This window comes from Mustela erminea, chromosome 3, assembly GCF_009829155.1.
Source record: "Mustela erminea isolate mMusErm1 chromosome 3, mMusErm1.Pri, whole genome shotgun sequence".
NCBI lineage: Eukaryota > Metazoa > Chordata > Mammalia > Carnivora > Mustelidae > Mustela > Mustela erminea.
The window spans coordinates 103,166,671-103,192,342 of record NC_045616.1 but is presented as its reverse complement, the minus strand read 5'-3'; the positions used below and the strand labels follow the sequence as shown (position 1 = coordinate 103,192,342).

Below are 25,672 nucleotides of genomic sequence, written 5' to 3'. Positions count from 1 at the left end.
GTAAAGGAGAGAGGCAGAGGAAAAATTATTATTGACACGGTCCGCAGACCCTGAAATATTTACTATCTGGCGTATAAGAGAAAATGTTTGCCAACCCCTGGCCTAGAATGTCATGGTACCTACTAGACTCGATAAATACCTGAAGGAAAAAAAAAAAACCAATATTCTAAAACTCACCTTTAAAGGACTTCCTACCCCAGAAATAAACTAAAATGCCTTCCTGTAGAGCACTTACAACATTTTATTTTGTTTACCCATCTATTTCTCCTACCAGACTATAGGGATCCTTGCTACATCTTGTTCACCTTTGTATTCCCCAGGGGCTTAGAGAAAGCACTGTCGGGCATACAGTAGGTACTTAATAAATCCTTAATAACTGTGTCTGCCTTGTTCACTCAGCACTTAGTATACACTCAATGGGTATTTGTGGAGTGAACAGACAAAGGACAAAGGGAAGCTTCTAGAAACTCTTCTGCTTTGCACGGTTTCAGGCCTCCTCCTAAGAGCACACAATGCTGATAGTTATGGCAGGCCTGGCCATCTCACTGGCAATTGAAGATGACTCCTTCTTGCCTCTAACAGGCTTTGATGGAGTCAGGGTCCAGTTAAGTCCGGTGACTCGGTCCAGAAAGCTCACTGTTGCCATGCAGTCTGAACAACAATGATGGCAGTACATTTGGACTACAACCAATTTTCAGGATTTTGATCAATGGACTGATCTATTCATTTCTGTGCCAACTCTCCCAACCAGGCCGCCAAGGGGATGTGGGAGAATGAAGAGTAGTGAAAGAATCAGAAAATCACAGGACTCACGGCAAACGAGACACCAATCCAGGCAAATGTGGAGCTAAGGGAGCAAGGTTTAGCACTCTGGGCCGGAAGGAGCAGATCTGCTACTGGGCACAGGGCTCCGGCTGGCACTTTCTCCAAGACTTGGTAGGGGCCATGCCTGCATCTAACCTCTCCTCCTTGTTTTTCTAGGACAGCAGCTTTTACACTGGAGTTCCTGTAGTTAAGTGGTTTGGAGAGAGTGCTCGGGGCTGCTTTTCCAGCACCAGTTCTTCTGCCTTCATTTTTCCCAGAGCCCTCAGTTTATGAAAATGTCATTCCTTTGATTGACCAGGATTCTCAAACTAGCTTCAGGCCAGTTAGGTGCTAGGTGGAGACACCTACTGGTGGACTGTGGTATTGCGTCCAAGCTCTACAATGCAGAGTAATAGCAAAGCTTAGAAGTTGACACAGGTAGCTAAGTACTAGGAGCTGTAAGCTTGAAATCTAAGTATTCCTCTGTAAAGAACGTCATCCTTGTGGTCCAGCAGGAAGTAGAGAAGGAACAGGTCAGCAGAGAGGTCTGACAGTGGAAGGGTGATGTCAATACCAAGGAAGTGCCGTAAAATATTCTCATGAGGTACACTGCCTGAGACACCATAGAACTTCTAACTGGAATGTTTTGATTCATGGTGACATGTCTTGAATTTTAATGGTAACTGCCATACACTGCATTTTGTCCCTCCAAAATTCATATGTTGAAGACTTAACTCTCATAGGATGGCATTTGGAGGCAGGCCTCTGGGAGGTAATTAGGTTCAGATGAGGTCAGGAGGGTGGGACCCCCATGATGGGGACAGCGCCCTTACTAGAAAAGACACCAGAGAGCTTGTTCTTGCTCTCTCTCTCTCTGCCATGGGAGGACACGGTGAGAAGGCAGCAGTCGAGAACTCTTGGCAGAACCTGATGGTGCTGGCCCTTGATCTCAGACATCCAGGCTCTGTATTTGTGAGGAAATAAGTTTCTGTTGTTTAAGCCACTCAGTCAGTAGTATTTTCCTTATGGCAGCCCAAGCCAGACTAATACAGTGAGTAATGGTAAAGTGGGATTTTCTTTCCAGAAATTCACTATACTGCTAGTCCTGCTGAAAAAACCAGTAAATCAGAGAATATTGCAATAAGGGTAGGAAAATCAAGAAGAAGGATGCTCTTTAAATAATCGGATGACCTCTTAAATTTGGTGGGAGGATTTTTTCCTGCCAGATGAACAGAAGTTGATTCCACATTAGCCAAAGTCTGCAGAGGCCAGCCAGCCGGCCATGACTAGCAAATTCTGGAAAGAGATGAGCCTTCTCCAATTCAGAGTTCTGGCACAGAAATCTCAGAGTTTGGACTGTCAATCTGAAATCCCTTTCACAGTCCGTCAAGAAGGCTAGTTCTAATATAAAGGAAGTGTTCAAGGGTCAGATAAGAAACTAAGGCTAATCCCAGCATGGGTCGTTAGCCTAAATGAAGAAAGATGCTATTTTCCATTCAGCTGAACTATAAATAAATCCATCCCCCATCATTGCAGGTGAATGATGTAACAGCCGTCACCACAAATTAGAGCCTCTTCTCTTTTCCAGACCAGTCCCCTCATCAAGCCTGTTCTGACCAGACATTTTGGTTTTTGCAAACCAGAGCTGTCTCTCTCCTCTCGTCCTTTAGCCGTTCCCTTCAGGAATGTCTCTGCACACTCAAAGCCAGAAACTCTGTGACCAGCCCAAGAGTAGCTGTTGCTCTTCTCCTCTCTGCTCTTTTCTAAGAAACATATCATTACGCTCAGAGCTCAAGGACCATCTGCAGCTCTAACAGGATGCCGTGGCTCTGGTCAGTACCTATTAAACCCAGAAGTGGAGCTATAAACAGACTGGTTGGGGAAAGGTGGGCATTCGTTCCAGACGCCAGGCCTTGAGGGAAAGAGACCCAGTTTCTCTCCACTCTTCCTTGCAAGAACGTCCTGGGCCCTATAAAGCTGACCACAGCCCTGTACCCAGGGGGCAGTAAAGGGACCAGAGCCATTGAATTTGGACAGGGACACCCATGTGCTTTGAATTAATGGTGGCAGTATAGAGACAGCAGTATACACGGAGCACTTAAAATATGCCAACCATTGTTCCAAATGCTTTATACATATTACTATAAATCCCATGATGACCCGCCAGGACAGGTTACTATTATTATCCCCATTTTACAGATAAGGGAACTGAGGGACCATGAGAGGAGGCATTCTTTTTCATGTCCCGAATCTCTGCTTGGCCCCTCTCTCCCTACATCGTTATCAAGGCCCTCAGTCTTCCTGGATGCATAAAAGAACTTAGACTTCTGGAAACTCAGAAGACCATGCTGGCTCCAGGTGTGGGGGTCGTGGGCAGGGGACTCTGCAGATATCGGGGCAGGGGTGGGGGAGGGCAGATAATCCTGGGTCGATAGAAGAAAGGGTCAGACTGCTGTGAATCTAAAGTTATCAACCCCAGGCCTGCAAGGACTGAGTCACTCCTTTGTGCACACCCGAATCCCCACCTTCTCTTTCTCTAGCGGGAAGAACTGTGGCTTCCAGGGAGGAGAAGGGAGGCTGGGAAGGGAGGGGACTGAAGCTCGGGAGAAGGGAGTGAACGCCGGAGGTGCTGGGAAGAGCGGCCATTTCTGCCCAGAACAGTGTCCGAGTAACAGAAAAACAGAGGCCAGGCCACCCGCCTGTGTGGCTCTCCTTGACCCCCGACCGCCCTTCTCTCGGGGGAAAGCTCCCGCTCACTGTGCAAGACCCAGCATCCCTTCTTTTTTGACCCCTTCCACACCTGGGAAGAATGCTCTCAGGTGTGAGGCACCACATTTCTGTACTTAACCCCCTATAGGTGGCTGGGGGTGTCGGGCTCCCCTACTCCTCTGAGGCAGTCGCAGGGAAAGACAGCAGGTCTTATCCATCTGTAACCTTTTGGTATAAGATGTAGCAACCTCTAATTCTTTCTTTCTTTTTCCTTTTTTTTTTTTTTTTTTTGCGGGGGGGGGGGGGGGGGAGGTAGGGGTGGGGTGGGTGGGTAAGCAGGGTGGAGTGTCAACCAATCAATCAGGCATCAACCCATCCATCCATCCATCCATCCATCCACCCACCAGTCACATGCTGTATCCCTTGGGCAGTGCCCAGGGCCCGGCGATCACAGGTACTCAGCAGGGGTATGCTGAACATTGAATGAATGAAAATGGAAAATATTCTTACCAGATTTCTTTTTCCCAACATGCTCCCTGCACAGGAAAGAAGGGGGTGGGAGAGAATGATGAGTTAGCACCGACGTGAGTTACTCCATTAGGAACAGGAGATTCTCCATCCCAGAACATCACCAGTGAATATAATCAGAGGCAGCCTCAGGGACCCAGACTCTTTGAAAAAGGAAGAATTCCTCTTCATTTGCTCCCTTTGTCCTGTATGTGTTCTGGCACTCAGGAGACCAGGCTCTCTACTCTTATTTGCAGAGTAGGGGTCCCTAGGGAGGGGCTGATGTTGGGGATGCAGTATGAAAACAACGTTAGGTCCCCATGTGGCACTGAGCCAGAAGCCACCTCATCAGGCCCAGCAGAGGCCCTGCCCCGCTTCTTAGGGCTGCCCTGTGCTGTACTCATGGAGCAGAAAGCTTTTGGGGTAGGTACGTGGTAGGCAGAATGCAGGAAAACTGGGTAGAATTCTGGAAATCAATAAAAAAAACACATCTCTCTTGCGGTGACACAGAGAACACTGCTGTGGGCTAGAATTCATACAGAATAATGAGTAATGACTCCCCTGTATTTGTCAACCACATTGGAATTTATACATGCAACTGCATTACCAATACAATACTACAGATCAAGGATTACAGAATACTTTTATGTAAATTATCCCATTAGAAAAAGGTTTCCTATATTATAAAGGGACAAGAGAGGCGACAGGATGGTTGGGTTGAGACAGATGTCGTGACAGCAGTAACATTAGCTAATAATTACTAAATGTTATTACCCCGTGCCAGTAACTTGCTAGGTACTTTTAGTTCACTCATTTAATAGTCATAATAACACTTGGAAATAAGTAGTCTTTTAATGCCCATTTTCTAGATGAGGAAAATGAGGCCCAGAGAGGTTAGGTAACTTGCCTAAGGCCACACAGCTAGCAAGTAGCAAGCTGAACCCAGATCCACCTAATTTTTTAAAAATTGAGCTATAATTCACACACCATAAAATTCATTCTTCTAAAGTGTAGAGTTCACTGGTTTTTAGGATAGTCACAAGGTTGTATAATCATCACCATCATCTAATTCCAGAAAATATTCATCATTCCAAAGAGAAACCCTGGACCTATAAACAGTCACTCGCTGTTCCCACTCCTCCCAACTGCTGGCAAATACTAATTGGTGCTTGCTGTCTCTAGTGATTTGTCTATGCTGGACATTTATATGAATGGGATCATACAGTACGAGGCTTTTTGTGACTGGCTTTTTTCAGGTGGCCTGTTTTCAAGGGCCTGACACCTTGTACCGTGGATGAGTATTTTATTCCTTCTCATGGCAAATAAAATCCTGTTGTGTGGGTAAACCACACTTCGCTGATGTGTTCATCAGCTGACAGGCCCTGGGTTGTTTCCATGTTTTGGCTCTTACGAATCATGCTTCTGGGAACATTTGTACACAGCTTTCTGTGTGGATGTATATTTTCATTTCTCTTGGTTCTACGCTGGAATGGAAAGCCAGGTCACGTGGTAACTCTAGGTCTCGCCGGTTGAGGATCCACCAGGCCGCCCCCCACGGCAGCCGCACCGTCGTATGGGCCCGCCCGCAGCGCACGCGGATGCCAGTTCCTTCACGTCTTCCACAGCCCTCTCTGCTATCTGCTTTTAGCAGAGCGGCTTTGGTTTCTAGCGGCTGTGGTTTGGATTTGCATTTCCTGGTGACTAAGGACGCTGGGCCGCTTCTCCTCTTCTCTACTTATTGGCCATTTGTGTATCTTCTTTGGAGAAGCGTCAAACTCGGTCTGATTTTCAAGTCTGGCTTTTTCGCCACCGGGTAATGACCCTGTCTCTGTCACTGCGGGCCTCGAAGGAGAGGGTGAGGAGGCTAAGCCAATCCCTGAGAAAGGGGCCGCACTCCCGTGCATCTGGGAGGAACAGCAGGGCCTGGCCCCGGAGCTGGGCTGCGCTGCTCCATCGTGCTGTCCCTGGGCCATGCGCATCACCTCTGTGGGGCTAAACTTCATTGCCCCTGTGGGGGGTGGGGGAGGGCAACAGTGGAAGAATCTAGCTCACGTTTACCTGCACTTGCTGGGTGCAGGGTGCTGGTCGGAGTGCTGTATCTGCACCCACCTGAAGAACCCTCACTATAATCCTTAAGGGTCACTCCATGTCACAGAGAGAGACACGGAGGCCCATAGAGGTGAAACACCCCACCCAACATCAGAACCTATGAAGCCTGGCTGGGGCCCACGCTCCTGACTAAACCCTGGCCTGGACTGTAGGTGAAGTCTCCCTCTTAGTGCCCGGCTCCAAGACACACCCACAGAGGTCCCTGAAGGTTACCTCTGCGTAAAGCTCCACCTGCCTGAGTTGCCATCAAGGCCTGTGACCTAAGCCACAGTCTGGGATCCTTGAAGTCCTGGGCTCCTGCCTGCCCTATATTCCTGCTGCTTGTCTTGCTGTCCTGGCCAGAGCCGTGGGTCAGGGGAAGCAGGGGGCTCCTGAGTTCAAGCAGCGGCAGCACGTGTGGGTTCACACAGGCACATTATGTATGTATCTGTATGACATGCTTGGGGTGGTCCCAATTTTTCCTATGCATGGCAGCAAAAACCCTTCCTTTAACAGCACCAAGTGGAATCCATCTTCGGTCTCCCTAAAGACTGCTGGGAAGGAGTCCCAGTTTCCATTTTAGACCCTAAGTCGGTATTAGCTTCAGGAGCCTGACCCAGGGACCAGCTGTTTCGCTGCTATTTCACTCCTCCCTCAACCCACAACCAAGGCCCACCTGAGTGAGACTCACTGCCCGCTGCGGCCCCAGAGCCATCCCCTGGGTCCTCGGCATCCATCCCACTTTCCTTCCCCGTCAAAGGCTGGCTTAAATACAGGAAGACATCACCCGTCATGCGCCAGGCTCTCGTTATGGGCAGGATGGTGTTGAATCCGCACAACCAAGACAGGATCGAAGTTTTAGCCAAGACCACTTTACGAATGAGGAAACAGAAGCTCAGAGAAGTCACAACACCTGTTGAAGGTCATCATATAGCAGGGAAGGGACAGAGAGATTGGAAACTCTTCCTTCTTCACAGAAAGCCTCTTGCAACTAGATAATACACTCCAGCAGGATGCTGTCAGCTTATCACGGCTGGCCCACTGTTCTTTCTCTGCTGTAGTCTAGGCTATGTTTTTTAGTTTCAGTGGCTGTTCTATTTGTGCATCTGTGTGCATGTGTGTGCATCTGCACCTGCTCTCTCTCTCTGGTCAAAGAGCCTGGCTGGCACTTCTCAGCCCTTCCAGACAGGTGTGTGACCCATGACCACCCCACACTTGTGGGCTGGCCTCCTCTCCCGTCCCGTGACCGCTCCATAGAACACTTCTTTCTGCAGATACACACGGTGGTTTCCTCAATTAAACTTATTAAAAAGCACGATGCATATGTCAGTGTTTCGGGCTGGCAGGGCCATGGGCGCCATCAACTCCTAGTGTATAAAGCCAGCAGGCAGGGGGTGAGAGTCTCTGTAGTGTGCCTGGGCCGCCCGGCCGACTGGGCACACACTGACAGGCACCCGAGGGTGTTTTCTGCTCTGCTGCAGGGGGTGGGGTGAACATTTTGGACAGTGTTAGACACTGGATGGTCAGGACCAAATCCTGGCCCTGGCCCGGTTGCTCACAAGTGCTGAGACCTCGAGCAGGTCATGTCACTCATTCATTCGTATCCTTCAAGAGCAACTTTACCCTTGTGGGCAAGGCCCCGCCCCAAGGGCACCCAGGCTCCTGCTTCTAGCCCTCTCCAGGCATGCCTGGGAGGTGGAGGCATGTAAGGGATTCCAGTAGTGACCCTGGACCAGCTTCCTTCCTCGGTGAGGGCCACGTGGAGCAAGACCTCACAAGGGCTCAATCAGGATGGTCAAGTTTAATTTTTACTTTGCTCTACTCCAATTCCTCTTGGCACTGGCCCGGGAGCAGGGACGGCTGTGAGGGCACGCTTTGGGGAAGTCCACACACCAACTTACTCTTTGGGCGGATTCAGGTCCTCGGGTCTTGTCTCAAAGAACTGCAGCACCTCATCACACTGAGAGATGTAGGGGGGCAGCTGGATCAGGGCCTGGAGAAGAGACACGAATGAGTCCAAAGGAAGGAAAGGGGTATCAGGAATGGCATGAGTCAGGACTGCTCAAACCTGGGTATGATCAGAATCACGTGGGGGGCTTGTGACACCAGACAGCTGGGTCCTACCCCCAGATGCTCTGATTCAGTAGATCTGGGGTAGGGTCTGAGAATGTGCTGCTTTGGGGATCACACACACATGCATGTGTGCACACACACTGTGTACACACACACACGCACATATATGTTATGGGCATAGCTGAGCAAATAACATGTATACATTTATCTAAAACATGAAACTGGGGACTTCATGCATGTCGTTATTCTGCTATGACTTCACGTCTACTGGATGCTGAGTGTGTCTACTGCCCAAATGTGTCATACATTACTGACCCAGCTGCCTACTGGTGAACACTAAGCTGGTTTCCAACACGCCTGCATGCGTGTCTTAAGTCACAGATTTGCCGTGTTACAGCGAGGGTGCTGCTTTATGATTTGGGTAGAGGTTAGAAGTTCCAGGTTACTGAACATCTGGCATCTGTCACTGCCCCAGTCCATATTAATTTGCCACCCTAGCTCATCAGTTAAAGGAGCCTCAAATGTCTGCCAGCAGGTTGGATAAGGAGCGGGTGGAGGCCACAAAGGGCATTCGTTGTGCCCATTCAGCTCCCAAGGGGTATCCATTCAGTGATTCAACAGACACGATCTCTGGGTCGACGTGTCCAATATGAAAGGATGGGACACACCCCCAACCTGAAAGGATAAGAAACTGTGGTGACTGCTCCATCATGAATAAAGAGCTCAGTGCGACCGATCTTTATTTAAGCCCCTTCTGGCCCAGGTCCCAAGGATACAGATTGCGGGGCAGGAGAGCTGCGTCACGCACACATGTACAGATGTAAACAGCACGTGCAATTCTGCCAGCCATTTCAGCCCACCAGGGTATGCTCCTGAGGGACGCAGGACTCTGCTCCTCTCCACAGAAGGCCTCGTTCCTGGGTGCATCTCATGTGCCTCCTGCAGGTGCTGAGTGAGTTGGGAGTGGAGATAAATACGTCCTCTATTTTCTATAACAAGGCCCTAAAAGCTCACCTCCCATTCATCCTCTGCAAAATGATACTCCATCCCTGATACAAGGCTGGGCTGGACTAACGGAGAGACAGATGGGAGTCTCCACTGGTACCTTTCTCTGGGCTTCAGGGGTATTTTGATTTATTTTTCTGATTTTTGAAAAGTTTTAATTGTGGTAAAATACACAATCTGCCATCTTGACCGTTCTTTTTAAGTAGGCTCTCATGACCTGGAGACCCAGAATCCTATGCTCTACCAACTGAGCCAGCTAGATGCCCCATCATCTTAAGTATTTTTAAGCACACCGTTCAGTGGCATTAAGTACATTTGCCTGGTTATGCAACCATCCCCATCTTCCATCCCCAGAATGCTTTGTTTTGCAGAACTGAAGCCCTGTACCTATTAAATAGTTCCCCCTTCCTCCAGCTCCTGGCAACCATTCTGCTTTCTGTCTGTATGATTCTGACGACTCTAAGCGCCTTGTCTAAGTGGTATCATACAATATTTGTCCTTTTGTGCTGGGCTGCTTTTATTTAGCTAATGGTCTCAAGGTTCATCTATGTCGTAGCAGGTGCCGGACTTTCCTTCCTTTTCAAGGCTGAATAATATTCCACTGCATGGATAGGCCACGTTCTGTTTACTCATTCACCCATTGATGGTCACCTGGGTAGCTGACCCTATATAGCCTTTGAATCCGGCTCAGGCTTTCAGCCAAATGCCTAGGTTCGAGCTGTCTCAGATCTAAAGAAGAAGAAGATGTGAGGTGGGTGGACATGTTTTAGTAGGATGACTTCCCTAGTCACTGTCCAAGCTCTACCTTCTGGGGTGAAGGGCCTGCTATTTTGTGGCTCACTGATTTTATTAGCCTTGACCTAGCTCCTGTTCTGCAGCCAATCCCCAGCGACTGATCTTTTCCAGGCTGGAGGCAGATAGCCCAAAAGGGAGAGAGCAGGTGCTTCCCTCTCCCACCTCTGGCTTCTGACCTCCTTCTCTTTCTCGTCTGGAGGATTCGTTCTGCTTGGGATGAGCTGCTGTGTTGGGGGGCCCCTTGGGTCTCTCCTTTCTCTGAAATCCTGCAGCTCATACAGTCAGAACCACATAATGAAAGAGCTGATTATATGCTGGACCGTGGTGCGTCCTGGCTGCTTTGTGTGCAGAAATCTTGCGGCTGCCCCCAGACTGCAGTAACACCATTCCCTTATGTCGGGTCAGCACTCAACGGCTCCCAAAACGCCCTCGTCTGTGTCATTCCATGTAATGCTGGGAGGGCTGGCCCGTTTCAGAGATGGGGAAACGGAAGCTCTGGTGAAGTAGGTAGGATCGGAGAGCCCAGGGCTGGCCGATTCCAGCTCCTCGACCCCGAATGCACGGAGAGCATGGCTATGCGGCTCTTCCCCTGCACCTTCCCTATAGGTCTAGAATGTGCTGGGGATTCTCTGATAACCTGTTTAGTGTATTCACTGGATCAGTGCCATGAGGGAAAGGCTAGGTGTGACCGCATGGCCCTTTCTTGGGGGAGAAGGGTAGGCCCTGAGGTGGCCATAGCCTCCACCTATGGTGGGGGGGCCTCCCAGGTGATTCCTGCTGAAATGAGCAGAGGCTCTGAAAGGACCAGTGAGGGAAGGGACAAGGAGGCCCACGGAAACCTCCTGACAATGCCAAGTTCCCTTTTGGTCTTGAGCAATTCCTAGGAAGTAAAAAAGCCAAACCCCCAAACCATCAAATACAGCCAAGCTCCTAATAAAAGGCGGCACCCAACGCTTTGATGTTTGCCCCTTTCGTTTTGGAAGGACAGGCTAACAGTAAAAACATGACCTGGGGCAGAGAAATAATTCTGCTTCTGAAATACTCCAGAACTGTCTTGTGTTCGGTCAGTGAAAACAAAGAACCACAGTTCCAGGAAAACTCGTTTCTACCCTGGATAGAATCCTGGCCCTGTGGATAGATGTGGCTGGTTGATGGCAGGGACGAGAGGAGAGGTGAGCAGAACGAGTCCCATTTGGTGCTACCAAATGAGTGAGGAAGTGGCTTTAAGATTTCCATCATACACTAGCTGCTTGACAACATTAACTGTATGCCTCTCGGTACTGTATCAATTAAGTACGGTTGAGTGGTGGTTCCCGGTGGTGATTCTAGAGCTAGCAAGACAGCCCTGTAAAATAAAATGCCTCGCCTAGTGAGGAGGTTGAGTTTTCTCAGTTCTTTTAGTCCCCTTGAACTCAAAATGAATGTCCCAGAGAATGACCACTTCTCTCTCTTTCTATTTTTAAAATTTTATTTTGGTGTGATAAGAACACTCACGAGATCTATCCTCGTGACAAATTTTAAGTACGTGACACTGTAAGGCTGGGTGTCATCCTGGGGATCTCTAGAGCTTACTCCTCTTTTTTTTTTTTTTTTAAAGATTTTATTTATTTATTTGACAGAGAGAAATCACAAGTAGTTGGAGAGGCAAGCAGAGAGAGAGAGAAGGAAGCAGGCTCCCTGCTGAGCAGAGAGCCCCATGCGGGACTCGATCCCAGGACCCTGAGATCATGACCTGAGCTGAAGGCAGTGGCTTAACCCGCTGAGCCACCCAGGCGCCCCTAGCTTACTCCTCTTGCTTGACCGAAACTTCACACCCATTGGTTAGTAGCTCTGCATTTTTCTGTCCCTCCAGCGCCCGGCAACTACCAATTTGCTCTGTGCTTCTGAGTTGGACGATCACGGAAGTGTAGGATTTTATCTTTCTGCGACTGGCTTATTTCACTTCCCACGGCATCCTTAGGTTCACCCATACTGTGATGTATGTCTGAATATCCTTTCTGAAGGCGGACTAGTATTCTGTCCTATGTATATATCACCTTAGGTTGTTTCCACCACTAGGTTCCCACACCATACTACGTTAATTACTGTAACTTTGTAACAGGTCTGGTGAAGCAGAAAGTTTCTTCCCCGTGCTGCCACCAGCATGACAGTGCTAATCTCTCTTCCAGATCCCTGACTTCAATTTCTTTGGCTGTATACCCAGAAGTGGGATTGCCGGATCATATGACAGCACTATTTTTAATTTTTTGAAGAACTTCCATACTGTTTTTCATAGCGGCTGCATTTCGCATTCCCACCAACAGTGTGCAAGTGTTCCAATTTCTCCATATCCTTACCAACACTTGTTTTTTGTTTTTTAATAGCCATCCTGATGTTGTAGTTCTGATATGCATTTCCCTGATGATGAGTGACATTAAACAGTTTTTCATATACCAGTTGATTATTTGTGTATCTTCTTTGGAGAAATGTCTATTAAAGGTCTTAGCCCATTTTAAAATCAGGTTATTAGCTTTTTTACGATTGAGATATATGGGTTCTTTATATATTTTGAAGATTGACCCCTTGACAGATAGATGACTTGCAAATATTTTCTCCCTTTTTGTTTGTTGCTTTTTTTACTGTTGATTATTTCCTTTGTTTTGTAGCCTTTTTGTTTGATGTAGTCCCACTTATTTATTTTTATTTTTGTTGCCTCTGCTTTTGGTATTACATCCACAAAATCACTGCCAAGAACCCTCAAATAAATCCACACATATGGGCAACTGGTCTTTGAAGAAGGCTCCCAGAACATACAATGAGGAAGGGAGAGTCTCTTCAACAGATGGTGCTGGGAGAACAACATCCACATGCAAAAGAATGACACTGGGTCCTTATCTTACACCACACGCAAGAATCCACTCCAAATGGATTAAAGAGTTTAACCTAAGACCTAAAACTGGGAAATTCTTGGAAGAAAAAACTTTCCTTCCCAACTTGCCTCTTAAGAGCTGGATGAGGTTGGGGGGCCTGGGTGGCTCAGTCAGTTGAGCATCCAACTCCTGGTTTTGGCTCAGGTCATGACTTTATGGGTGATGGGATCGAGCCCCGTGTGGGGTCCGTGCTCAGAAAGGGATCTGCTTGAAGATTCTCTCCCTCTGCCCCTCCCCCAGCCCTCACTAGCATATGCTCTCTTTAAAATAAATGAATGAATGAATAAGCAAGCCTTTAAAAAGAAAAAAGAAAAAAAAGAGCAGGACCAGGCAGTGAGGGGCTTTCGGTAGGCAGACAGCAGCAGCTGGCTAGATTTAAAGACATATCCTTTGTTGCTATTGTTTCACTGCTCTCTCTTTTATTTTTATGGCAATTTTCAGCAATTTTATATTATGGTGTATTGTAAAATTTCCTCCAAAGAGTATATTTTTAAGAAGTTTAAAAAAGTGAGTTAAATTTAAAAATAATAATAATGATGATGATAGTAATAATAATAACAACAATACAGGTGGTAGTATACAGTAAAAATCTTGACAGGAGGTGTCTGGTAAACTCTGCCATTAGACTGCCTGTCATTTACTTTAAAATACTACAGTATGGGCAAACACACTCATGTGTTTGTCTGTCTGGGTGTTTATGTGTGTATGTTAGATTTAAGTTACACCCCAATAATGGTTAGTAAAACTGAGTCTTCATCAAAAATGAACACTTGAGCAAGTCAAGACCTCTACTCACAAGTCCTCACTCTAGAAAAGGCTACTTCATGGCTTCCATTTTCTTGACCTTTGACCAACACCGCAGCCTTTATTTACCATTACGACAGTTGTTAGAAATGATACTCTTTACTGCCGAAATGAGGGATGCTCTAGAAATATTCTCAGCTACTCTGGTCCTTGCATGAAAAGAATGTGGCAAATCCATCCTCCAAAATGGGGCACTGGGTTTAGGATTCTGAGTCCTCTGTGTTCTGTCTCTTCTAGGGGATTTTACTGTCAGACCAGGGTGGGATTAGCTGATCCTGGCACTGGGCTATCATTCCATTTGTCTCGAGGAAATGTCCATGCAAAGTGGTGTCAGACTGACAGCTGGTATTTCAGTAAGCTTACAGAACAACTTGAGAGGCTGTTAAGAGCGCTGCTTGATAATAAATGCTTGTATATGTGGCAGAATTTGGCCAAGTCCTGTTTTCACTGTGTTCTTGAACGAACAGAGTCTTAAATTTAATGCAGTCAAATAAATCTGTCTTTTTATGGTTGGTACTTTGTGTCTTTAAAAATCTCTCTAGGGGCGCCTGGGTGGCTCAGTGGGTTAAGCTGCTGCCTTTGGCTCGGGTCATGATCTCAGGGTCCTGGGATCGAGTCCCACATTGGGCTCTCTGCTCAGCAGGGAGCCTGCTTTCCTCCCTCTCTCTCTGCCTGCCTCTCTGTCTACTCGTGATCTCTTCAAATAAATAAATAAAAATCTTAAAAAAAAATCTCTCTATACTTAGAGATTATAAAGTGCCCCCCTCCACCCCCCCCCCCCGTTTTTATCTTCTAAAACCTTTTATACTATTGCCTCTTACATTTAGGTCTTTAATTTCCTTGGAAATGATTACATGTGTGGTGTGAGGCAGGGGTTAGATACCGTTTTTTTTGTTTTGTTTTGTTTTTTCCCATAAGGATTCCCACTTACTGAGGAATCCAACCTTTCCCCCAATGACCTGCAAGGCTGCTTTTGCCAATATTAAAGTGTCCAAAAACACACAGGTCTGTTTCTGGCTTCTCTATTTTGTTCTAATGGTCTGCCTATCCTTGTGCCAACACCATATTATGTTAATTACTGTAACTTTATAACAGATCTAATAGAGCAGAAAGCTTCTTCCTAGTTGGAATTAGATTTGGGATACCCACAACCTTTGTCTATCTTTACCTATTGGAGATTACCAATTTCTTCTAAAATAAAGCTAATAGTTATAGATTAAATTGCCTTAAGTCAGCTCACAACAAGGTTAATAACAGATACTCAAATGTTAAGTAAATCTGTGTAGTCTGTAAAGGATTTTGCAGACTTTGTGAATAGACGGTTTCATCTCCTTCCCGGAGGGCAGTTCCCTTGAAGCCAGGCTGGGGAATTTGGCCAACCCAAACCCCAAAATATCTGTTCTGCCTCTTATGATGCATTAATAGTAGGGAGTGGTGACTTCCACATGGCTCACACGACATAAGCCATTTCTTCCCTATGGCAAATCCAGAATCCAGGTGAATTCACGATCTCTATACCATTCCAAGCACCAGCCAGATGCAGGCAGCTGCTATCTCTTTTTATTCCAGGATTTTTAAAAAAACATTTATTTATTCATTTTGGGCCCAGGGAAAGAGAGAGAACTTTGTTGGGCCTCTGTTTCCTCGTCTATACAATGGGAATAATAAAACCTATTCCTTAATGTTGTTGGAGGGGTGAAATGAGGTCACGTCTGGCAAGAAGACAGGAATGATCAGGAGTGATTTTCTGCCCATGTGATGTCTCCTGCCAAGACAAGGGGCATCTATCCTCACACCGCATGCCCCCCTTTAAATTTTTTTTAAAGATGTATTGAAGTATAATTTATGTATCATAAAACCCACCCATTAGAAGGATACAATTCAGGGACATTTAGTAAATTATAGAGTTGTTCAGCCATCACCACAATCTAGTTTTAGAACTTTTCCATCACCTCAAAAATTTCCCTCGCCTAATGTGTGGTCCATCTATGCCTGCACTGTCCTCAGGCCTCTGAAACCACTGATCTGCTCTCTGTCTCTATAAAGTTGTCTTTTCTGCACATTTCATGTAGATAGAATCATGCAACACATTGTCTTTTGTATCTGGCTTCTTTTACCATCATGGGTTTGAGATTCATCCAACCTGCAGCATTTATCAGGATTTCACTGCATTTTATTGTTGAAAAATATTTCATTGTCTGGATAGTCCACATTTTCTTTATCTATGTTCCTGATGATGACATTTGGATTGCTTCCAGTTTTTGGCTATTATGAACTGGTACTACTACAAACACATACATCGAAGTCTTTGTGTGGACATGTTTTCAATTCTCTGGATACCTAAGAGTGGCCACATGGTCAATTTCACTTGTGGACGAAAGTGCTGAAGTTTTCCCAAGAGGTTTCCTATCATGTGTCCCCACCAGAATGTCCTATTATGTGTCTAGGTTGTCCATATCCTCACCAGCTCTTGGTTTTGCTGTCTTGTGGATTATAGCCATTCCCATGGCTCTGCAAATTTCTCATTGCTTAATGATTAATGAAGCTGAACACCTTTTCACAGCCTTAATAACCATCATGCATCTTCTTGGGTGAAATTTCTACTCAAATATTTTTTGTCTATTTTTATTTTTATTTATTTATTTTTAAAGATTTTATTTACTTATTTGACAGAGAAAGACACAGTGAGAGAGGGAACAGAAATGGGGATGAGGGAGAGGGGAAAGTGGGCTTCCTGCTGAGCATGGAGCCTGATGTGGGGCTTGACCCCAGGACCCTGGGATCATGACCTGAGCTGAAGGCAGACGCTTAACCGACTGAGCCACCCAGGCACCCCTTTTGTCTGTTTTTAAACTAGGTCATCTTTATGGTTGAGTTTTAAGAGTTCTTTATATAGGTTCAATACAAGTCCCTTGTCAGAGATATGATTTACAAATATTTTCTCCTCATCTATGACATGTTTTTTCATTTTCTTCATAGGCGATGTTTTTGAAGTACAGAGTTCAGAAGTTTAATGAAGCCCAATTTATCAATTTTTCTCTTATGGTGTCCTGTCTAGGAACTCTCTGCCTAAATCATGATCATGAAGATTTTCGTCTATGTTTTTTTCTAGAAGTTTTATAATTTTAGCTCCTACGTTTAGTTCTGTGATCCATTTTGAGTTGATTTTTGAGCACAGTATGAAGTAGGGATCCAACTTAATTTTTTTCCTTTTGGCGTATGGATGTTCTATTATCCCACACTGTTAAAAAGATTATCCTTTTCTTACTGAATTTCTTGGCACTACTGCTGAAAATCAATTGACCATAAGTTTCACAAAAGTTTATTTCGAGGATCTCATTTCTGTCCCACTGATTTATGTGCCTGCCCTTATGCCAGTACCACACTGTCTTGATTACCGTAGCTTTTGTAGAAGTTCTGAAATGGGTACTACAAGCTTCTAATTTTATTCTTCTTTTTCATAATTGTTTTGGCTATTTTGGGTTCCTTGCATTTCTCCACACAGTTTAGGATCAGCTTGTTAATTTCTACAAAAAAGCTTACTAGGATTTTGACAGAGATTATATAGAGATCAACTGGGGAAGAACTGCCATTTTATTTTATTTTGTATCCTTTTTGTTATTGTTTGTCATTGGGCTTTTTTGTTTGTTTTTGTTTTTTCTTTTTATATTTCCAACCCTGTCCTTTGCCCATTTTCCCTGTATGTTTTTTTGTCTTTTTCACATCAATTTCTACAAATTCCAAGTATATATAATATACACACACACACATTGTTCTCATTAAGAAATTCATCCTGACCCCCAAATTCTAATTTATTCTCCTAGATTTTTTAAAGTTTTTCTTTAAGTTCCAGTTAGTGAACATTCAGTGTATTATTAATTATAGGGTATGATACGGTGATGCAGCACTTCCATAAATCACCTGGTGCTCACTGCAGCAAGTGTGTTCCTTACCCCCCATCACTATTCACCCATCCCCAACCTCTTTGCCTCTGGTAACCATCAGTTTGTTCTCTGTAGTTAAGAGTCTGTTTCTTGGTTTGCCTCTCTGTCTCCCCCTCCATTGCTCGTTTGTTTTGTTTTCTTAAATTCCACATATGAGTGAAATCATATGGTATTTGTCTTTCTCTGACTGACTTGTTTCACTTAGTGTAATACCCTCCAGTTCCATCCGTGTCATTGCAAATGGCAAGATTTCATTCTTTTTGATGGCTGAGTAGTAATAAGAATCGCCATTTTAACATTGTTGAGTCTTTTAGTCCATGGGTATGGAATGTCCCTCCATTACTTCAGAGCTGCTTTAATTTCTTTCAACAGTGTATTGTAGTTTCAATATATAAACCTTGTACTTCTTAAATTCATTCCTAAGTATTTTACTCTTTTTGATGTTATTTTGAGTAGAATGATTAATTTCATTTTTTGATTGCTCATGCTTAGTCTTTAGAAGTTCAACTGATTGTTTTTTATAAGGAAAGAGTTTTATTTATTTATTTATTTATATATTTATTTATTCAAGTAGGCTCAATGCCCAGTATGGGGCTTGAACTCACAACCCTGAGATCAAGAGTCTCACATTCCACCAAAGAAGCCAGCCAGGTGCCTCCACAATTGATTTTTTTATATCAATCTTTTAGCCTGTGATGTTACTAAACTTGTTTATTAGTTCTAGTAGTTTTTTTTTTCTTGTGGATCCCTTATGATTTTCTACAACAGAATCATATCATCTGTGAATCCAGGCAGTTTTATTTCTTCCTTTCCAAACTGTATGCCTTTTATTTTCTTTTTTGCTTGCTTACGCTGGCTAGAACCTCCAGGAAAATGTAAGACAGAAGTGAGAAGAACAAATATACTTGCTCTGTTTCCAGTCTCTGGGAGAGAGAGCACTGGTTGCCCCACTGTTAAGGCATTTCTTGCTATTTCCACCCTTCTCAATCAGAACTGCTAGTGATTTTAAGTTCGAGAAATAAATACTTAAGATAAGGGAACCTAAACAAAGGAAAAGCATGCTTCTTTCCCAACCACAGCCACAAATCAAAGGAGATCTAAGCAAAAGGCAGGCCCCTTGTGGTTTATAACATTCAAGCGATTGGAAGCCAGCTGCCCCGTCCAATGACAGGGACTGAGTAACTTCTGGAATATTAACACTCAGTGGAACACTGTGCAGTCATTTAAAGTAGGCTCAAGAAGATGATTTTATACCATTGGGAAATTCTTATATCACAATATTAAAAAAGAAAGAGCCACAAAAATAACACATACGGGGTGATGTCAACACCATGAAGAAATGCACATAGAAAAACTAGAAAGGAAATGTAGAAACCTTAATAATTTTTGCCTCTGAGGACTCATAGGTGGTTGATTTTCTGATTTTACATTTCTTTTAGCTGTGAATTGCTCACAATGACTATTTCTGTAGCCAGAAAGGGAAAAAAAGAAAAGAAACAACTCAAAGAGAAGACACGAGACACAGGGAAGTGTTAGCATTTCTTAGACTTACCTTACAGTACTCATCAATCGGTATGAGGCGTTTGACGGCCACGTCCCGGATATGGCTCCGTCGGAAGAGAATTTTGCCTGCAGAGGAGGAGAGCACACACTGTATTGTAAGGGGGTGATGATAAGTTCTCAGCAAACCTGGAGGGTGTGGATGTGGCTGCCTGTGGTAAGTCTGAGTGGTACCCAAATTCCTGGCTTCCATTAATGTCCCCTGCTGGATGGCCACAGGGTCTGGAGGACCCCATGCATGGTCCTCCAAGGACCTGTTCACAGCTCAAGTGCAAGGGCCTGAGGGAGTGGGGCCCAGGAGGCAAATTTTGGTGAGATGAGAGAGGCTGGATAAATCCTGGGAAAGGAGGGGGCTCCTACCAGGTGAAGAAGAAAGGCTAGATCTGATGACCGAACTCTTGGGTTCTCAGATGGAATAAGCAGTAGAGAGGACAATGATATGTTCCACCTAACAGCTCAACCTCCTTTTCTCCTCTGTCCTCCTCTGCCTAGTCTGGTCTTACTTTCTGCAAATACCCCACACTCTTTCATTATTCTGTGCCTTTCCCTCTGTCTAGATTACCTTCTTATCCAGCTTCGCCCACCATCCCAGTTGAGAAACTTTGACCTACTTCAAATGGATTAAGAGTTCCTGTCTCTTTCTGATCCCACACACTGTCGATTTAGAGCTTCCTCTTTCCTCCTAGTCCGGGGGCTCTGTACACACAGGATTTGACCGGACCTTGATCAATTTTGTACTCTCACCACATGGCACTCATACCTGATGAATGTATGAAGGTGGATTTCACTTGCCAAGATGACAAATCCTTCCAATCTCTTCCTCAAATCAGCTGTTTGTAACAGAAGGGTTCTAAGCCTGCCTCCCTCACCGAGAATTAACCAAGACTCCATCTACTGCTTGCTTGGTGATATCCTGAGCACTGGATGTGGTACCAGAGCTTCCAGTGGGGGTCACACGCAAAGACAAGTACAAAAACGATGCCACTGAGGATCCAAGATGCTAAAATGCTCTTGGTGAGGTTTGTTTAAAGCAGATTGGTAAGCTCCCATGAGTCTAACAGGGGAGAGTCATGGGCAGATGGTGGCCAGGTGGATGCACTGACCAATAAGATGTCTTGGCTTCACTGTTCTGGACCTGTGGCACAGGGAGGGGGCAGGCAAAGTCAGAAATAAGACACGGCGGTGGCGGGGGGCCAGGAGGTGGGGGATGGAGGCAAGCCCGTCTGCCAAGCTTATGCAGAGTGCAGGAGGTCTCCAGGGGGAGGTCAAAGAGGAGGGCACAGGGAGACCACAGCTTTTCCAATAGCAGAGCATGGAGAGCTATGAAGAGCTTTTTCTACTTCTGCTCAGAGGAGACAGGTCAAGGAGAAGAATTCGGGTCACAAGCCTGGCAGGGCAAGGAGAGGTCAACTAGTGCTCCTGCATGGCTCTGGGGGGGCTGCAATGTCCACAGATAGAGCTTGGGTGAGCAGGAACAGAATGGCAGGAAAGGTCCAAAGGAGTTTGTGTAAGATAGAATTGAAAGGGATGATGGGAAACAGCCTATTGTTTGCAATAGGCTGGTAAGGGAGATTTGCAATGCAAACTGGTAAGGGAGATTTGCACCCAAAAAGCCAAAGGGGTTAACCTAACATTTAAAATAATCTGACCACGGGCTCTTGGGCAAAAGGGCACAATTAGGAATTTAGGTAGATATGGTCAACCTAATGTTGAAATTTTTTTTTTCCTGCTTAACTTCTACCACTTAAAAGAAAACAATAACCCACTGTGAGATAAAATGCATATTCCTCAAATTCTTTAATAACAGGGAGTCTCCTTTGTTTATTATCGTGATTGTTTTAATTTTGCTTATGAGTCAGTCAAATTTCTGACACACCACGTTTATTAGAAAAGAAAAATCTAGAACAAAACGCATCACAGGTTTCAAAGTGCTTGTCTCCAAGGGGTGGAAGACAGAGTCTTTTTGTTTTCTTCTTTGACTTTCCCCAAATTTCCTACCATAAACATATATTGCTTCTGAAATCAGAAAATGTTCATGCTGTTTCCCATAAAAAAGCAAATTACGCAACCTAGTGGGGAAGGTTTACAACCTGGTGTCCCTGCTTTTATTCAGTGGATAGGTGCGGTCTCTCCGTGAGCCCTCAGTGGGCCAGTGCAGGGGGCCTGCCCTCTAGGCACCGACAGTCTGTGTTTTCCAACAGGGAGGGACCCAGTTGACATTCTGGGTGGGGAAGTCCTTCCCTGTGTGGGAGTGTCCCCCACCCTGCAGGATGCTTAGCATCCCTGGCCCATCCCTATCCCACCCCCAGTCATTGTGATCATCAAATTACCACCCTCGTGGGTGGAACCATTAGCAGTTTAGACCCCCGAGGAAAATCCCGAGGCTTTAGGAAAAATAAGGAATGCCTGCCTGAAGAGAAACCTCCCACAGTAGATGCTTCCTGCCTCTAATCTGTTTCTCAGACCTGGAGAGGAGTCCCTACCAAAACCATTTTGGTCCCATTATGATATAATGTCCCCTTCTCTAAATCAGAGGAAGGGTAGGGAGTGGGGTGTTCAGGCTTCTTACTGGGGAGGTTGTGACCCCACTCTAACAATTCACAATAGGCAAGATGCAGGCACCCGCCCGTGGGAATAGCACAGGCTAGTCCTGGAGTTACCACTGACGGAGAGAATTTTCTCAAGGCCCAGCCTGCAAGGGTTGAGAGTGAAGGATGGAGAACTCCTGCACCTTCAAGGTCTCCTGGGGGTGTGACAGGTGACAGGACAACAAAAGCACCACTCTTCTCCCCGCAGGGCCCCAGTGGGAAAGGAGTCTCTGGGCATATGGCAGGTGCCCTGCCAGCAAGGGGGACAGGAAGACTCGTGGTGGCACCTGCTGGGGAGGTGACAGGCGCTGAACTCAGCCAATCCAGGGTGACTGTGCTGCCTTGAGAAATGCATTTACCTCCCAGAGCCTTGGTCTCCTCATCTGTAAAATGGGATAACAGCCCGTATCTGTTAGAAGTAACTTCCATGACTCACCCAGCACAGGGCTTGGCCCTTCCTAGGTGCTCAAAAAAGAATAATCAGATAATTTTTTTTTTAAAGGTTTTATTTATTTATTTGACAGACAGAGACCACAAGTAGGCAGAGAGGCAGGCAGAGAGAGGAAGGAAAGCAGGCTCCCTGCCAAGCAGAGAGCCCGATGTGGGGCTCGATCCCAGGAATCTGGGATCATGACCCGAGCTGAAGGCAGAGGCTCCAACCCACTGAGCCATCCAGGTGCCCCTAATCACTTAATTTTTGAAACCGGTTAGATGATACGCCTCATACTCCTCAGTTAAGGGCCCGTGTTCTTTCCTCGGCCTGGCTGGTTTCTTAAGACCTGCCTCTGATAGGCTAATTCATCATCCATTGCAGCAGATCTGGAAGCCAGCTCAGGCCCTAGGCTGTTGGGTAGAACTATGCGGCCAGTACCTCCTTGGCGGGGGGCTCTGAGTCCAATGCCAATGGGGGCAATGGTCCCTTATCGGCACCTGATGAGTTTCTGTGTGAGTTGTGGGGAAGGAGGGTGAGCTCCAGCCTTCCTGGAGCAGAAAGGGTGCTTGGTGGAGTGCACAGGCTTTGGTGGGAACGGGCAGGCTTTTGTTTTCCACAGTGGTGGAAGGCCAAACTGTAAGTCTTATTTTTCAAGCCGCATCCTCTGCCAAGTTGGCTTCCCCAGCTCTTGCTGGGATGGAAAATTGTACAGGACTGTTCCCCCCTCCCCCTGCCTTTGTGCTAACAAGAGACTTGCTTTTGTTCTGCTGACGCGGCAGTCTTGGCAGAAAACGGACCCCTAGGAGAGGGGACATGCCGCCTGTGTATCCCTGCCCTTGGCCTTGGCCTCAAGGAAAAGTGAAGTGATGAGCCACGAAGGGACGCTCTAGGGGTCCTGGGGCCCGACCACACCTCTCTGACCAGCAAGTGGGTGCCCTGAGCAGGAAAAAAACCGGCTGAGTCTCTGAGAACAGCATTTTCATAAATTTGTGGGTGGAAAAAGGATTCTGTAAACACGAAAGCATTCAGGGCCTTGGGAGAGGGTCAGCTCAAGTTCTTCCCTGTCCTGGGAAGTTTTTTCACAGCTGGTTGTTGCCTTTCATCCAGTAAAGAGTTATAACTCACTGCTTTCCTTTCCTTCCTTGAAGAAAAAAGCCTACATTTGGAGTCCAGTTCAACTTGAATATTCAGACATATCATTTATTTAAGTAGGACTCTAAAATATGAATACCAAGAAATTCCCAAGGGACGTCCCAGGATCCTGTTTCTGATTTTTGCAGAGAACCTACTATGTACCAGGGAGAGAAGCTTTGTAAAGCAGGAGTCATTGTTCCATTTACAGATGGAGAAACTGAGGCTTGGGGGCAGAGGGCTATCATCTGTGTGAGGTCACGGAACTGGGTCCGTTTGACTTCAAATCCCATGCTCGGGAGCACTACGAGTTGGCTGCTGCGTTGGCACACTGGGTTTTCTCCAACTGGAGACAAAAATTCCAGTCTGATTGCACACTTCTCCGTGGAAGAACTAAAAACATCAGCTTTTTTAGGCAAATGATTCTCCCAGTAGATGAGGCCTGGCAAACACATCTACCCTGTCTCTAAGTCCACTCTGTGATGTTAATATCTGGAAGAACCACTTGATGTGCTGACTGCAGAACCCTGGAGTAGGGAGGGGAGGGTGGGCTCCTGGTGGGCGGGGGACCCAGGGAGTCTCCCTCCTCTCTGGCCTGCTCCCTTGTCTGCAAAATGGAAAAGATCTAAAGGGCCCTTCCAGCTCTAAATATTTGTGGTTTTGGGTGACTGTCAATTTGCTGATTATCTGTACATAAAAATAATAGTAAGTGCTTGATTGCTGCTAGTTATGTGTCACTTAGCACTTAGCTAATCCTCACAACAAGTTTATTATTTAAGTATCACTATTACCTCCAATTTGTAAATGAAGAAGGAAACTCTGTGCTTAAATAATTCACTGAAGGTAGCAGTGGATGAGTGGAGGCACTGGCATTTGAACTGGGGCCATTTGACTTCAGGCATGAATTTTGGAGCCAGCCAAAGCTGTGTTTGAAGCCCAGCTCTGCTTTTTGTGCAAATGATCATAATTTCTCTGAGCCTCAATTTCCTCATCTACAAAATGAGCACAGGGTTATTCTGAAGCCTAAACAAGGTAATGACTGTAAAGCACTCAGCCCCATGACTGGCCTACAGTAGACATACTTAATACTATTCCTAAAGGAATTTTTTTTTGGGAGGGGAAAGGAACACTTCATGTCTAAGGGCAGGGATCAACCATGAATGTGTTAACTTCTACACAGCGACTGGAGCTCAGCAGGTGCTTGGTTACTGTGGCAGACAGGTAGACAGAATTTTTAAAATGGGCCCCCAAAGATGTCCATCCTCATCCTCAGAGTCCCAGAACTCCATAGCCTGTGTATATGATGAGATCTCACTCCTAGGTTCTTGTTACAGTGTATGCTACAGTTCACTTTAAGAGAGGGAAATTATCCTGGATTAGCTAGGTAGGTATAACATAATGCGTGAGTCCTTAAAAGCCAACAGCTTTCTCCAACAGGTGGCAGAAGGGGAAGTCAGAGAGATATCAAAGCATGGGAAAGGTTCAATGCCCCAGTGCCAGCTAGAAGATGGATAGGAATGCAGGCAGCTTCTGGAAGCTGAGGGGTCCCTGGCTGAGAGCAAGCAAGGAAACCCGTATTCTATTTCCATAACTGCAAGGAATTGAATTCTGCCAACAACCTGAATGAGGCTGGAAGTGGATTTTTCTCTAATCCTCTAGATAAGAGCCCAGCCTGGCCAAGACGATGACTTCTGCCTTAGGAGACTAACCAGAGAACCCAGCAGCATCTGTCTGGACTTCCTGTGAGATAATAAATGAGGGTAGTTTTAAGTTGCCAAATTGGTGTAAATTCATGCCATGGCAATAGCAAAGTCACACTGTAGCCAAACAAAGATGCCACACACTACAAAAGCTTTATGAGCTCTAATTATTCCCACTGCAGAGACAGAAAAACTGAGGATCCTGGAGCTGAAGTATCTTGCCGCAGTAGATGGTGTAGCATCTAACCCCACAGCACTTATCCTTAGACACTAATTTCTACAAATGACTGGGACTCTGGTCATTAGGACACTGTCCCAGGAAGCTAAGCTGAGAGATGTGGGGGTTGTCCTGGATCCCCCAGAGCCCCTTCTGACAGCATGTGTCTCACCCACCTGGTAGAAAGGGAATGATCCGCTGTTTGGGATCCTTCTGTCCTCCTTCCATGGGAAATTTGTCCAACATCTGCATCTAAACAGGGGGAGAATAGCAAAAATAGAAGCCTTTAATATGATAAATGCATCTCTGACATTTTAAGGGAATTATGTGAAATACGTGACTTGATATACAAAGGCTTGCTGTGTTCAGCTTTTCAGAAACCCAGACTAATGGGGAAGGCAATGT

The 25,672-nt window shown here is 45.8% G+C and overlaps 1 protein-coding gene across 1 annotated transcript in view; it reads right to left on the bottom strand.

Moving 5' to 3' along the window:
• Window positions 1-25,672, bottom strand: part of SH3PXD2B (SH3 and PX domains 2B) — a 98,718-nt gene that overhangs the window by 30,826 nt on the left and 42,220 nt on the right. The window contains exons 3-6 of the mRNA XM_032337003.1: window positions 25,444-25,519; window positions 19,191-19,267; window positions 8,010-8,101; window positions 4,024-4,049 (exon numbers count right to left, since the gene is read on the bottom strand). Of these exons, the coding sequence (XP_032192894.1) occupies window positions 4,024-4,049; window positions 8,010-8,101; window positions 19,191-19,267; window positions 25,444-25,519 (271 nt within the window). The remainder of the gene's footprint in view (window positions 1-4,023; window positions 4,050-8,009; window positions 8,102-19,190; window positions 19,268-25,443; window positions 25,520-25,672) is intronic.